Genomic DNA, 15,946 nt, shown 5'->3' with positions numbered 1-15,946 from the left:
GATATAAGGCTGCACTGCTTCTTAATCATTGCTGTAAAAATCAAAGGTTAAAATTAAAAAAATGTGGCCTTGTGAGTTGACAAGGTATGGCATGTCTGAATAGTCTTGCTGTAGTACACATGTAGGTAAGTGTGATTATATGGTGATGATATTGTTTGTCAATGAAACATACTACACACACGGACACTGCAACCAGTGATGTGCTGTGGAAAAATATCTGCATCTTCAATATGTTCTGAATTTTACAGGACATTGTTGTTAAGCAAAAAAATATAACGCAGCTGAGTGGCTCGCGGGCCACGTAGGTCCTGAAGTTTGACTGAAGGGCCGGAAAAATCATGACGTGTCAAGAGCTCAGCTTCATTACATTCATATTCACGTTTAATGTAGAACTTCTGCATCGCACTACATGCCTCCACAGATTCAGAACACATGGAAGTATACGTATCTGTTCCACTTCACACCACAGATAAACAAAAACCATGAGTTTAAAGTTTTAAAAATCTGACAGACAACAGCTCAATATCAAGGCTCACATACCCACAAGGGCAGCTAAACCAGACTCTTCGAAGTCATATACATTGAGCTTTACAACTCAGAGACACTAAAATTTTTATGTTTGATTTTTACTTAATTAATGAGGAAGCAGTGCAGACTTATATCTTGAACACCAACTACTTCACTCATGGTCCGAATAACTCCTGTAAGAACACTTTCCCATAAAGCATTGCGGCCAACATAATACGCCGCACCTTAATGTATATATAGTGCGCCATCTACTGGGAAACGCCGGAAATGTAGGAAAAATAAAACATCAACAAGGTTTATTATTGTCATTTATTCCAGTTCAGCGGGCTGGATTAAAAGCTTTAAAGGGCCACATACGGCCCCCGGGCCGTAGTTTGCCCACCCCTGGTATAGAACAATTTCATGAAATCATCTGGGATTAAAGATAAGATAAGAATTATTATTTAATTATTTGTGTTTCGAAACCTCTTGGAATTCCAGTGTGTGTGTGTGTGTGTGTGTGTGTGTGTGTGTGTGTGTGTGTGTGTGTGTGTGTGTGTGTTTGTGTGTGTGTGTGTGAGTGTATATATGAGAAAAAAAATTCTGCAAGTTTAAAATTTTAATAACAAATTTTATTAATAAAACTAATACAAATAAAAATAAATTTACAAATAAAAATAAATTAAATTAAATTAAAAAGAAATACAAAGAAATGAAACAAAATAAAAATAAAATAAATTAAATAATATAAATAAATAAATATGAGAACAAAGTTTTAAATTTTTATAAAAATGAATGAATTAATAAAAACTACTAAAAATAAATACATAAATAAAAATAATAAATAAATAAATAAACAAAGTCATAATTTTCAAGTCAATTAATTTTTAAAAAGTACAGTTTAATCATACATTTTCAAGTCATACTTACGAGTCATTTAAAAAGTCATAAAACACAAAGTTTTCAAGTCATTAATTACAAGTCATTTAAAAGTCATAATTACAAGTCATAAACACATTTTCAAGTCATTTTAATTTACAAGTCATAATAAAAGTCATAAAAAGTCAAACACAAATTTCAAGTCATAATTATTCATTTTAAAGGAAAATCATATGAGAGTTTTTTAAAGTTTTAAAGTCTATAATCACAAACATGATCCAAATGTGGCCCTCGGTGAAAATGAGTTTGACACCGCTGATTTAAACTGTGGAACATTCCAGACAAAGCAACAAAAACAACAACAACAGTTCAACGCACCTTTAAACTATAAACCAGTTATAAACCAGTATAACTCCGAATGTGTGTCAGAGGTCGAGAGAATCAGTCAAGTCAATGCACCTTTCAACTATAAATAATTAAAACTCAGAATCTGCGTCACAAGACAAAAGGACCGGTGTGGTCAGTCACCTATAAACTATAAACAATTATAACTCAGAATCTGTGTCAGAGGTCGAGAGAATCAGTCAAGTCAATGCACCTTTCAACTATAAACAATTATAACTCAGAATGTGTGTCACAAGACAAAGGGACCGGTCTGGGCAGTGCACCTTTAAACTTTAACTCAGTGTCACTCCAAATGTGTGTCTAAGGTCACATCAGGTCAGATCAGGTCAATAAAACTTAATCAAACATCGACTGCAAACACGTCTCTAAACTTTGACTCTTGTTCTAAAAGCTCAAAAACTACAGCTGCAACTTAAAGGGACAATGTTATAATATTTTCTGATCTGTGTTCTAATGTTTTTTCCTCTCTCTCTCTCTCTCTCTCTCTCTCTCTCTCTCTCTCCCTCTGTTTCTCTCTCTCTTTCTTCTGTCTCTTTCTGTCCTCTGTCTCTCTCTTCCCCTCTCTCTGTCTCTTTCTTCTGTCTCTCTCTCTCCCCTTGTCTCTCTCTTCCCCTCTCTCCTTCTCTTCCTCTGTCTCTCTCTCTCTTCTTCCCATCTCTCTCTCTCTTCCCCTCCATCCCTTTCTCTCCTCTGCCACTTTTTCTCCTTCCCCTGTCTGTCTCTCTCTCCTCTGTCTCTCTTCCTCTCTGTCTCTCTCTCTCTTTCCCCTCTGTCTCTCTCTCTCTCATCCGTCTCGCTCTTTCTTCTCTCTCTCTCTCTCTCCTCTGTTTCTCTCTCTTTCCTCTGTCTCTCTATCTCCCCACTGTCTCTCTCACTCTTCCTCTGACCCTCTCTCTTCTTCCTCTGTCTCTCTCTCTCTTCTTCCCATCTCTCTCTCTCTTCCCCTCCATCCCTTTCTCTCCTCTGCCTCTTTTTCTCCTTCCCCTGTCTGTCTCTCTCTCATCTGTCTCTCTCTCTCTCATCTGTCTCTCTCTCTCTCTCTGTCTCTCTCATCTGTCTCTCTCTCCTCTGTCTCTCTTCCTCTCTGTTTCTCTCTCTCTTTCCTGTCTGTCTCTCTCTCTCTTTCCCCTCTGTCTCTCTCTTTCTTCTCTGTCTCTCTCTCTCTCATCTGTCTGTCTCTCTCTCTCATCCGTCTCGCTCTTTCTTCTCTGTCTCTCTCTCTCTCCTCTGTTTCTCTGTCTCTTTCTTCTGTCTCTCTCTTTCCTCTGTCTCTCTATCTCCCCACTGTCTCTCTCGCTCTTCCTCTGTCCCTCTCTCTTCTTCCTCTGTCTCTCTCTTCCCCTCCATCCCTTTCTCTCCTCTGCCTCTTTTTCTCCTTCTCCTCTGTCTCTCTCTCTCTCTCCTCTGCCTCTCTCTCTCTGTCTCCTTCTCTTCTCGCCATCTCTCTTTCTATCTGTCTCTCTCTCACCCCCTTTCTCTCACCTCTGCCTCTCTCTCTTTCCTCTGTCTCTCTCTTTCCTCTGTCTCTCTCTCTCTCTCTCTCTCTCTCTTCTCTGTCTTCTCTGTCTCTCTCTCTCTCTCTCTCTCTGTCTTCTCTCCTCGTCTCTCTCTCTCTTCCCCTCCATCCCTCTCTCTCCTCTGCCTCTCTCTCTTCTCCACTGTCTGTCTCTCTCTCTTTCTCTCCCCACAGTCTCTCTCTCACTCTTTCCCCCTCTAATCTGTCTGTCCCCTCTGTCCCTCTCTCTCCTCTTCCCCTCCATCTCTCTTTCTCCACTGCCTCTCTTCCCCTTCGTCTCTCGCTCTCTCCCCCTTCCCAGCCTTCTCCCTCTCTTCCGTCTCTCTCTCTCTCTCCTCTTTGCCCCGCCTCCCTCTCCTTTTGTTCCTCCCTCTCTCTCTCTCTTCTCTCTTTTCTGTCTCTCCCTCTCTTTCTCAGCGCACACTCTCTCTTTCTCTCTCTCTCACAGAATCATGGGGGTCTTGTCAGAGTTCTTCTTCTTCGTTCTTTCGCTCTTCAGTCCCGTCTCTGTTCTCGGATTCGTTTTATTTCTGCTCGTCGTCTATTTTATTTCCTCAAACCCGGCGGAGAATGAGCCTCCTGGACCTCGACCGCTGCCCGTGTTTGGAAACCTGCTGCAGCTCAACCTCAGAAGCCTGCACACGTCTCTGTGGGAGGTAAGGTTTGTTTTTACAATCGTTCAAAACTCTTTCTGCAGAAGAATGAGGCAAAGAGGTGCAAACAAAACAAAATCTTAAATGTACAGATATCAATTTGTTTGGAGGCCCATCTCTGCAGATAAACAAATTATGAAAAGAAAAACTTGTAATTATGAGTTTTGTCATTTTAAACTCATAATCACAAATTTTTAAGTCATAATTACGAGTTTTAAAGTCATAATTACAAGTTTTAAAATCATAATCACAAATTTTAAACTCATAATTTCAAGTTTTAACATCATAATCACAAATGTTCAAGTCATAATTACGAGTTTTAAAGTCATCATCACAAATTTTCAAGTCATAAAGTCACAAACACAAATTTTCAGGTCATAATTATGAGTTTTAAAGTCATAACTACACATTTTAAACTCATAATTTCAAGTGTTAATGTCATAATCACAAATTTTCAAGTCATAATTATGAGTTTTAAAGTCATAATGACAAATACCACATGAACGATGACGTGCAAAGTCCATCTACGTTACTCTGTCTCTGTTACTCTGGAGCTGGTTTAGTCCAAACGGGGGATGAAGACCTTTGCTCTGCGGTGCATCCGGTCTGCTGGCCCTGGCCGGGAATTGATTAACTTTGCTGGGCTCTTGGCACAGGCTACTTCGGAGTTGCTTAGTGATACATAGCAAATAATTTAGATACAGTGTGAAGTAAAATACCTACACATTTGTCATTGCAGTGGGGTCATACCACCTAGTGCCTCCGCTCAATTTCATTTCTCTCCAGCGACTAGGTCAGGAATCAGAATACACTAGACGATTTGCAAGAACCCCAGAAGTTCAGGGAAGAGTTGTGAAGTCATGACGTCAAACTCATGGCGTCTGTCTGTGTTCCTTTTGTGGAACAGCACCACAGTAAACAAAGCGTCGAGATGGATGTAGATGAAGACAGACATTCTGTGATGGCAACGATTCCCGAGATCAAGGATTTAAAGCCGGAACAAAGAGAATGTTTGGTAAATTTTATCAAGGGGAAAGACGTTATTGTGCATTACATACATCACGACCAAACAGCAGCGATTGGTTAAATAAAAAAAGTACCTGCCTACCGTCGAGAGAGGTCAGACGGTTTCCACGGAGTGAAACCGGCTGATGAATCAGACTAGTCATACATGGCTTCTCCTGGAAAATTATGAATGATGATGCTTGCATGGCGAGAGCAGTTTCAGTGTAGTTAGCTCCCCCTGCAGGCAGATATAAGCACTGTTGGGCAAATTACTTCAAAACTGTAAATGTTACTGTCATTTCAAATTTTTCTTTACATTACAATATTACTGTGTTTAAAAAGTAAAACATTACACAATTATTACAGCACATTTATCTCTCAAAAAAAAAAAACTGTCACTGATCATCAAATAACAATTAGCGAGCGAAGATACCGAACCATATACGGATTAAACCAGGACTGAACCAGGACTGAACCAGGACTGACCAGGACTGAACCAGGACTGAACCAGGACTAAACCAGGACTGAACCAGGACTAAACCAGGACTAAATCAGGTCTAAACTGGGACTGAACCGAGGACTGACCCGAGGACAGAACTGAGGACTAAACCAGGACTGAACCAGGTCTAAATCAGGTCTAAACCAGGACTGAACCAGGACTAAACCAGGTCCAAACAAGGACTAATCTTGGACTAGGACTTGTTATCTAGGCGCACCCTTGACAGAACCCAGAAGCCATGGAGCAGAGTTTCCACAAAGCTCAATCAGACGTCGGCTGCGCTTATGGGCGTGGAGTTCTGCGCCGGTCCTTTCACCCGCGGTCACCCGACGATCTACGCCGGCACACCTCCAGGCCCGCCCCGACACTCAGAACCATAACTTTACCGTTTCACCGCTGCTGATATCACGGTGATTTTAGCAAATTTGTATGAAGAAAAACGAAAAACCCACAAACAAATTTAAATTCTCCTTTTGCCGTAGCTTCTACCTGGACAACTGAGGGATTTTACACACATGTTAACAATGTTTTAGTGAAACTGTGCTCTAACCTCATGTACACTTCACTTTAAGCTGTCGAAGAAGTACGGCTCTGTGCTCACCGTATGGATGGGCCCAAACAAGTGGGTGATCCTGGTGGGGTACAAGACGGTGAAGGAGGCTCTGGTGACCCACGCCGAGGTGTTTGGAGAAAGAGCATCGACTGCGCTGATGAGGGAGACCAGCAACGGACACGGTAAAACATCACATCACAGAAATCACTCGTTCGTTCGTCTGAGGTGAGCGAAACGTGACAGACCAGTGAGCTCCACCTTGGTCACGTTACTTTTCTACGTTACAGCTGCATCTTAACATCTTCATAACATCATCTAATTTCTATTTCTCTGGTGAAATGAAATAATAATGCACATGTTGTTTCTGTGACAGGTCTGATTTGGTCCAACGGAGAGAGATGGAGGGATTTACGGCGCTTTGCCATCACCAACCTGAGAGACTTCGGGATGGGGAAGAAGGCCTGTGAGGACAAGATCACAGAGGAGTGTGGACACCTGGTGGACGTCCTGCAGAACTACAACGGTACATGTAAAGGGTGAAGTATTTACTGCGTCGACTCAACGCGCACTGTCGCCGTCGCCTTGTCCCCATCGTTTTTGATTTATGGATCAGCGTCGAGGTCTATGCGCCGCAAAGTAATTCACCGCCAAAACGCTAAGAGGCTAGAATATCTGTCCATTCATATAAACAGTCTATGCGTGTGACCTGCAGATGTGTAATCTCTGAAAAGTTTAACATAAACCATCTCCAACGCGATAAAAGCACAGAACAGACTCACCATAAGCAGAATATCCCTCTGTCACAGAAAGAACACTCATACTCCACTGAGTCGTGTCTTTTTTAAGTCCGACAGAAGCTGTCAGGGCACAAGGAGCGAGCTGTTTTTTGAGCGCTTTGTTTACGCAAGTTAATCATGTGGTTTTAAGTTTTGTAAACACATATACACAAAGCTGCATTAAACACATTATTTCTCAATGTATACTGAAAGAAAGGAAAGCCAAGTACAGGAAATGTGTGTAGAGCGGTGGTAGGGAGGACCAATCACAGCTCTTATCGTCTGCGTCGCGTTCCCTGCCGTCTGCCTCATTTTCGAAGCTTAGTTAGAAAATTTTGGAGGTGCACGTCAGTCGGCGCAGAGGCTCTGCGTAGGGGGTACGCGTCGACACAGACTCTCTGCATCGTGACGCAGACAATTTGACGCTGGACCATAAATTGGCCTTTACGTCTAATCACCTGTGAGCTGCTGGAATCCTTTAGACAAAATAAGGCATGTGGAGATGGTCCTCTCCAAAATCCTCAGATCAGTGACTGTGTGTACATGCACTTCAGTATCCCGGTTCTGTCAGTGTTTGGGATACTGCGTTTACATGCGCTGAGAAACCAGGACACTCATATCCCTGTGACATGATCAAATGAAGTATCCCGGTTTCTTGACATAATCTTACAAATGTGCAAGCGCAAAAATTTACTTAATTTCATTTAATAAACCAGGAAAAATACAAACCATGAGCTCCTTTAGCAGAGGAAGTTCGGGAGGTTTAACCAGCGGTGAGGAGCTGTGCGATTTCCCACAATCCACTGCACAGATCAAACCCAACAGATTCTTCATTAAAATCTTCTGCATAAATAAACTCAACTTTACAACATATAAACCATAAACACTGTAGAGACACATCAGCCTGTTTGATCAGATAATTCAGCTCACATTTGTTTAAGTTTTACAGAAATGAAACTTAAGACCGCATGGTTCATTTGCATAAACTGTTAGATAAAAACAGATCGCTCCTTGTGTCGCTGATGTGGTTCAGTTTCTGTCGGACTAAAAGACACGACTCAGTGGAATATGTGAGTTCTTTTCTGTGTCAGAGGATGTGCTGATGATGGTGAGTCTGTTCTGTGTGTATATTTTGTTGGATATAGTTTAGGGTGACCAAACGTCCATTTTTCCACGGACACGTTTTTTGGGTCCTGTCCTGGGCGTCCGGGTTTTTTTTTTTAAATGATGGGAATGTTTTGGTTTTCATTATTGTTCATTGGGGCCATTAAACTGAGCGTCTCTCGTAGCGTCTGTGACTCAGAAGGAGCGAGCAGACACAAACATTCGGTCAGTCTGCAACATGCGGAAACACAAATGCACTTTTAACAATGACAATGTCCCGGTCAGGACAAGTGTGAGTCCATGTGCACAGGTTGCGAGGTGAGAGTAGCTCAATGTCGAATCTCCACCCCCGGTAAGGTGTTCAGGTTTTCACAAACGGAAATATGGTCACCCTAAGATAGTTCATGTTTTAACTAACTCAGAGATCATACCTGTGCAGATTGTACATGTGCAGGTTTAGCGCAGCTCTTTATTTTACAGTCATTTCACTCATGTATGGTCACTTTATTTACGTTGGTCACTTTATTTACGTTGGTCACTTTATTTATTATGGTCACTTTATTTATGTCGCTACTGTTGTGGTGAAAAGACTGGAAAGTGTTTGTCTTTTGGACACATGTGCACTCAACTTTATGTTGCAGTATAGGCACATAGGCTTAGGGAATGTGCAATATAACTAAAACTGCACATAGGCTTAGGGAATGTGCAATAATTAATAGAACAGAAGAATGCAAGGGTTTGCCTGTTAAGGATAATTTAAGGGTCCTGTTGGTGCATCACTCGTGGTCATACTGGTCTCATATTTACTTTGTTTTATGGTGTTTGTTTATGTGCTGCTTTGTGTTGTGTTGTCCTGTATTTTGATAAAACATGTTACCCCCTGTCCCAAGACAAATTTCTCCCATGGGAGACAATAAAGGATTATCTTATCTTATCTTATCTTATCTTAACCGGGATACTGCGTTTATATGCACCATGACAAACCCAGGATACTCAGAAAACCCGATCGTAACCAGGACGCTGATGTGCTGTAAACAAACTCATTAAGAACGAAGTAGAACAGGACATGACTCCAGATCCACTCGTCTTCGTTAAGTTTGATCAGAGCGTGTGGTTCTGGCTGGTCACGTAACTGAAGGACACGTGTTGTGTTTGATTTTCAGGAAAAGCGTTTGACACGATGCAGACTCTGAACTATTCAGTGTCAAACATCATCTGCTCTCTGGTCTACGGCTCACGCTTCCAGTACCAGGACCCTCAGTTCACCACCATGGTCGACCTAGTCAACAAACGCATCCAGCTCGCTAGCACCCCTCCCATGCTGGTGAGCTGTTCGAAAAACGAGCGAGAATGAGCTCGACCGAAAGATTAAAGTGGAACTAAATCCAAACGCAGGGTCTGGAGGAACTGTGAAACATAAATACTAACTTGTCATTTCAGCTTTTCAACATGTTTCCTTCTTTGGGGCGCTGGATCAAAAACAGGCAAAAGCTTAAGAAGATTTTTGACTTCCTGAAAGACCAAAACCGGTCCTTGTTCAAAGGTTTGAGAGAGACGTTAAACCCACAGATGTGCAGAGGCTTCGTCGACGCCTTCATGGTCAAACAAAAGGCTGTGCAGGTGAGATTTACACAAGACAAAGATTTCAGTGCTGACTGTTTGTTTGTCTAAATGTCAGTACAAACTCCAAAACTTGCCACTCAAGGATCAAATACTCAGATCCACCCACTTCTCCTGACATGAGATTTAAAAAAATAAATATAAAATAGCTACAACTTAAATGTCAAACCAGAGCGACTGGCAACAGTGAAAACAAACTGCATAGGCTCATGAAATCTGCAGGATTTAGACCTGGTTCATTCCTGGTTTAAACCCGGTTTAGTCCTGGTCCATCTCTATTTTAGTCCTGGTTTAGACCTGGTTCATTTCCAGTTTAGTCCTGGTTTAGTCCTGGTTTAGACCTGGTCCATTTCCAGTTTAGTCCTGGTTTAGACCTGTTCTGATTCAGTTCTGATTCAGTCCTGGTTCAGCTCTGGTTCAGTTCTAGTTTAGTCCTGGTTTAGACCTGGTTCAGTTCCAGTTTAGTCCTGGTTTAGACCTGGTTTAGTACTGGTTTCCATACTGAGGTCTAAGTTCAGATACCAACTCCTAAAAAGCCCAAGTATGAAAATGTTGTAACTAAACTTTTCCTCTGCAGATTTCACTTTGTTTGTGAAGAGAAGCTGCGTGTTTTAACGAGAGAAACCTTCGTTATCTGACCTTTCACATAACAGACCAGAACAAAACAAATAAAAAAGAAATGTCAGACCATAAAAAAAAAATCCTCAGGCATCATAAAAGTCATGTTACTGGGTCAGGTCACACTGTCACTGGGAGACAAAGAGAGAGAGGTAGAGGTAGTCAGAGCGGTAGAGAGGCATTATTGACATTACTGATTCACTCATTAACCTCAAACCAACCTCTGACCACCACCAGCACACACTCACACCACATTCACACTAGGCCATGTGGGTGAAATGTTTTGCCCAACAGTTTTTGCCACTGGCGCCCCTGACATTCTCACTGATTTCCCATTCAGGCTCAGTCCCGTTGAGCTTCTGAAATCTAACGAGATCAGGTTTTGACAAGAAGGTCTGACCACATCTCCTCATGTCATGTCAAATAATAATATTTAAAGGGCCCATCTCATGCAAAATAACTCTTTTCACATTGTATCTTCTGTACATAAACAAGCACAATTTGGGTTTTGGAACATCCATTGCACAATAGTTATAAAATCTTACTGATTTCTTGGAGACAGTCACAGACCAGGAACTATGAAAGTCTGACTATTGCTCCTCCCCCCGCCCGTCCTGAGAAAGCACAGGCTCCGCCCTCCAAACGTGACGTAGGCTCTGAGTGAGCCGCCCTTCCTCCGCCATCTCAGGGAGGGAGGGGGAGACAGGCGTGACCCTGATAGAGGCAGGAATAAACTTTTATTCATCATGGAGATACAGCTCGTTCAGCCGCATGTGTTGGACCCGGAATCGGACGAGGACTTTGAGGAGCACGAAGCTCAAGCACCGCGTCCACATCAGCTGAACATTACTGATTGGTAAAGTATTAATAAACACTAGTAGATCAACTTATTATATCTTGTGTGAGTGGAGGCGGTGGAGGGGGGAGGTGTGAAGCGCTTTCTGCTACGTCAATGTATCTGTCGTGTCATTGTTGTTGCAGCTTTAGTTCATTGTCACGTGGGAGGGTGGCAGAAATACGCTGCAATTTGTTTAAAAAATGCCAACTCAGTCTAAAAAACACTTGGGCGACAAATACAAGGCCCACACATCACTCTGAGAAGGTAGAAAGCTCTGAAAAGTAGATTTTGCATGAGATGGGCCCTTTAAGTAGAAAAAAGACCAAGAAATGCTTTAAGTAAGAGTAAAAAGTATATGAGGAAACTACAACTCAAGTAAGCGTAACTGTAAGAGTGAAAGTAACATCTAATTTACAACTTGAGGTTTACATCTGGCATTTTCATGAGATACACCACACAGATTATTTTCAGGTGAGAGCACAGCACTGTTACAGACGTATTACTCAAGTATATTTACTGTGTGTGCACCTGCCCAGGGGCTGCATATGCAAAGTAAACTGAACAAAACTAGTAAGAGTGAAAGCGTCTAAAGAACTGAAAGAGAAGAGTCGTGACCCTCAGGTGGATCACAAGAGATTTTTTTTTGGGGGGGGTCACCTGATCTGCTGCTGCGCTGTCGTCCTGCACACGAACTGGAACAAGCTATAAAAACTCAAACAGGCCCAACTATATCATTAGAAACGTTCAAATATTAAGACATGTTTTGTATCATTTCTAATCTTTTTGTATTTTTTATTGACTATTTTGTTCCAGTATTGCTGGTTCAATTGAATGTTGAAAAGAAAAAGAAATGAGCTACATCTAATGTCCAAAATAGGCGACTTATGGATCCTTTTATTGACTGTTTTTCATTGTTTAAAACTTGAGTAATACTAATTGTTCAGAGACACGATTACTCAACAAGAAAATATCCTCATTAATGTTCAACAATGCTCAAGTCCACCTTTATTTTGTGGTTTACAAATAATGTCTATCGACTTGGATCGTGAAAGTTTGTCACTTTTAAAATATGGATCCGCAGAAAAAAAAAAAAGATTTGGGAAACACTGGTCTAAAGAATGATTTAATTTAAAAGTGACTTTTTGTGACTCTGCGTTCGTCCCACAGGAGTCTGGGGTGACGGACAGTGTGTACAACGAAGAAAACCTGCTGCACTCCGTCCTGTCCCTGTTCGCCGCGGGCACAGAGACCACCTCCACCACCCTCAGATGGGGGCTTCTCCTCATGGCCAAATACCCACACATCCAGGGTACGACCACAGCTGCAGCTACATTTTACATTTAATTCAGTAGAGATGGTTTAAAAACAAACCAATACATGCTACACAGGTCTCCAGGAGGAACAGTTGATAGCTCAGGTCAGTTAAATACAATCAATCAATCAACCTGCCCAGGGACGACAGGTGGAAATTAACACTGGTGCTACAACCTGGTACAATGCATCTCTCCTGTTAGGGTTAATGTAAAAATTGTGCGCTGTCCCTGGTAAAAGACAGTGGAGCACTTCCTGTATTATCACATGACATCACAAGGTGGGACACAAACCCTGCAAACGCATTGGTGTGATTTTAACTTTATCTGCCGTGTGCTATTAAAGGCTTTGAATTATTTAGTACTTTTTGAGTGCCTCGTTTTTTTCTACTTTGTATTTGAGACTGGTCCCTACACTGAAGAGCACCAAAAGGACAATTCTGCACATTTTTGTATATCCAAGTAGCACTCCTGCATCCCAAAGTTTTGCAAAACTCCAGGCCTGTTTGTGACGAGGAGACTACATTAGCACAGATCACAAAATACTCTCTAAATCTTGTGTGCTTTTTTTGATATTGTTGTTTCAGACCGGGTTCGTGAGGAGATCTTCAGAGTGATCGGAAGTCGCCAGGTCCAGACGGAGGACAGAAGAGACATGCCCTTCACAGACGCCGTGATCCACGAGACGCAGAGGTTTGGGAACATTGCTCCAATGGCCCTGCCCCACAAAACCAGCCAAGACATCACCTTCCAGGGACACTTCATCAAAAAGGTGAGAACGAAGAAAAGAACGCAAGAATCTAATTTGTTTTCAAGTGCTGATAGTTTCAATTGCAGTTATACAGTTTGCAGATGGATTAGACTTTAAAGCTGCACCGTGTAACTTTTCCGGTGGAGTGTCTTGTGGTGATGTCATTGTGTCGCCTGGAATGTTCCGCAGTGTGGCATCAAAGAAATATATTGTGTATTTATTCATTTACAGGTATTTTTATGCACAAAGTCACCGCCAAGACATGCATGCTTACTGTGTGCAGACTAAGGGCAGGAGCTGTGTTTGTTGCCGGCAGTAAGTCAGACCTGTTCCCGGTGCATGTTGGACTCCGCCAGGGCTGCCCTTTGTCACCGGTTCTGTTCATTGTTTTTATGGACATAATTTCTAGGCGCAGTCAGGGGCCGGAGGGCAAGAGAGGGTAATCCACCTTTTTCCAGTTGAGAACCATGGTCTCTGCCTCAAGTCGAGGAGTTCAAGTACCTCGGGGTCTTGTTCTCAAGTGAGGGGAGGATGGAGCGTGAGATTGACAGGTGGACAGGTGCAGCGTTGGCAGTGATGCGGTCACTGTATCGGACCATTGTGCAGCTGAGCCGAAAAGCAAAGCTCTCGATTTACCATCAGTCTTCGTTCCTGCCCTCACCTCTGGTCATGAGCTCTGGGTAATGACTGAAAGGACGAGATCACAGATTCAAGTGCTCAAAATGAGTTTCCTTCGCAGGGTGTCTGGGCGCTCCCTTAGAGATAGGGTGAGGAGCTCAGTCACACAGGAGGAGCTTGGCGTAGAGCTGCTGCTCCTTCACATGGAGGGGAGCAGCTGAGGGGAGGACATCTGTTCTGATGCCTCCTGGGCGTCTCCCTCAGGTGTTCTGGGCATGTCCCACCGGGAGGAGGCCTTGGGGAAGACCCAGGACATGCTGGAGGGACTTTGTCTCTCAGCTGGCCTGGGAACACCTCGGGGTTCCCCCAGAGGAGCTAGAGGAAGTGTCTGGGGTGAAGGAAGTCTGGGAGTCCCTGCTGAGACTGATACTGAAAATGGATGGATGGACGGCCATGCTGTAGAACATTCCATAAAAAAAACTAACAAAAAACCCCAATAATATCTACATTGAGTTATCTACCAGAAAAGTTACATGGTACCATAAAAAAAAAAAAGTGTTACTCACCTTCCACGGTGGTTGGTCTCTCTCCCTTTCATCCAGCTTGGGTCCTCTACCAGAGGCCTGGTACCTGCTATCTGTGTGTCTATATATATATATATACACATATACATACAGTACATACATACAGAAATTTCACAAGGGGCTCTTCCAGCTCCTTCTGAAGCCCAATTTATGATTGTGCATCAAATCTGTCAAAAACCGGGTCACTCTGAGACCTATGAGAAGCTTTTTTTTTTTTTTTTGTTGGAGTGGAGTAATTGTAGCAGTGGAAGTTTGAGAGCTGTTGATATTTGACCCAATGCTCCCATCTAGTGTTCAAAACAGAAATAACACTGTGACTCTGTTGGTTTTCACAGGGCACTCAGGTGTGGCCGCTCCTCACCTCGGTGCTCTACGACGAGAGCGAATGGGAAAAGCCTCACAGCTTCTATCCAGATCACTTCCTCGACAAAGACGGAAAGTTCAGGAAGAGAGACGCCTTCATGCCCTTCTCTGCAGGTACAACTCAGAGTACAGCACATTTCTACTCAAGTAAAGTGCATTTAAATGGGTAAAATGTACTCCACATACACGTACTGCTTCTAAAATTGTCCTATATTTGGTAAAATTGTCTTGTGAGTTTTAAATCATGTTAGAATGTTGTTACCGTCTCAAAAAACATACCTGGAGTTGTGTTTTGTTTCATTTGTTTCGTGTTTGAGTAACTCTCTGTTGTGATTCTCCTCCCTCTTCTTTCAGGTCGTAGGATTTGTCTGGGAGAGGGTTTGGCTCGGATGGAGTTGTTCATCTTCTTTGTGACTCTGATGCAGCGTTTCCGGTTCACTGCGCCCCCTGGTGTTTCTGAGGAGGAACTGGACCTGACTCCATCAAATGGCTTGACTCTGAGTCCTCGCCCACATCAGCTCTGTGCCGTGTCTCTGGCCTAAACTTCACTTCATTCTGACAATTGTTCTGAATCTTTATAGAAAAATCATTTGTATACCATATTTTTCGGACTATAAGTCGCTCCGGAGTATAAGTAGCATCAGCCAAAAAATGTGTAATGAAGAAGAAAAAAACATACATAAGTGGCAATTTTTGAGGGAAATTTATTTTGTAAAATGAGAGAGCAGGAGTAGACATTTCCTGTGTAAAGTGAAGTTGCAGTAAAAACAACAGCTTCCAGTTCAGACCTGGTTTAGACCTGGTTTAGACCTCGGGTTAGACCTGATTTAGATCTGGCTTTGATTTAGTTTAATCCAGGTCCTGATTCTGATCATGGTTAGATCTGGTTTAGACCTGGTTTAGGCCTCAGTTAGACCTAGACTTGGTTTAGGACAACTTCCAGTTCAGACCTGATTTAGACCTTGGTTTAGACGGGGACTAGACCTGGTTATATTTACTGAATTATTCCGGTCTTTCTGAATCCCGACAGGATGGTTTCGGTGTCACTGAAGTCCAGACTTTGTCCATCCATCCAGTGACTTCAGGAAAGTTTCATGCTGCGTCCTCCCGGTGTCACAAGTTTCTCTCTCACTCCAAACTTTCATGACTTGCAGCAGGACAGCGGCTCTTTCTGTAGGAGACATGCGTAGGAAACTGACACACAAGACTAGAGCGCCCCCTCGTGGTCGCACCAGAGTATAAGTCACAGGAAACACCCAAACCATGAAAAAAGTGCGACTTATAGTCCAGAAAATACGGTATCCATCCTGAATATTTTAAGAAAATTTATAAACATGTTTTTGTAAG

At 42.6% G+C, this 15,946-nt stretch overlaps 1 protein-coding gene across 1 annotated transcript; it reads left to right on the top strand.

Moving 5' to 3' along the window:
- Positions 1-3,530: 3,530 nt before the first annotated feature.
- Positions 3,531-15,927, top strand: LOC110165267 (cytochrome P450 2K4-like). The gene is made up of 9 exons (XM_020930437.2): positions 3,531-3,963; positions 6,037-6,199; positions 6,391-6,540; positions 9,061-9,221; positions 9,338-9,517; positions 12,141-12,282; positions 12,871-13,055; positions 14,572-14,713; positions 14,954-15,927. The coding sequence occupies exons 1-9, from the start codon at positions 3,760-3,762 to the stop codon at positions 15,139-15,141; spliced, it is 1,515 nt and encodes a 504-aa protein (XP_020786096.2). The 5' UTR covers positions 3,531-3,759; the 3' UTR covers positions 15,142-15,927.
- The last annotated feature ends 19 nt before the right edge of the window (positions 15,928-15,946 follow it).

The sequence above is a fragment of the Boleophthalmus pectinirostris genome, unplaced genomic scaffold (genome assembly GCF_026225935.1).
Source record: "Boleophthalmus pectinirostris isolate CB_2022bp ecotype Guang Dong unplaced genomic scaffold, ASM2622593v1 HiC_scaffold_13, whole genome shotgun sequence".
NCBI lineage: Eukaryota > Metazoa > Chordata > Actinopteri > Gobiiformes > Gobiidae > Boleophthalmus > Boleophthalmus pectinirostris.
This window is presented reverse-complemented; position numbering and strand designations above follow the sequence as displayed.

Excerpts from the sequence above, each read along its gene's own strand:
- LOC110165267 (XM_020930437.2), top strand. The coding sequence starts at position 3,760 with ATGGGGGTCTTGTCAGAGTTCTTCTTCTTCGTTCTTTCGCTCTTCAGT. Across the intron at positions 3,964-6,036 it reads TGCACACGTCTCTGTGGGAG|CTGTCGAAGAAGTACGGCTC; the intron begins GTAAGGTTTGTT and ends CTTCACTTTAAG. Across the intron at positions 6,541-9,060 it reads CGTCCTGCAGAACTACAACG|GAAAAGCGTTTGACACGATG; the intron begins GTACATGTAAAG and ends TTTGATTTTCAG.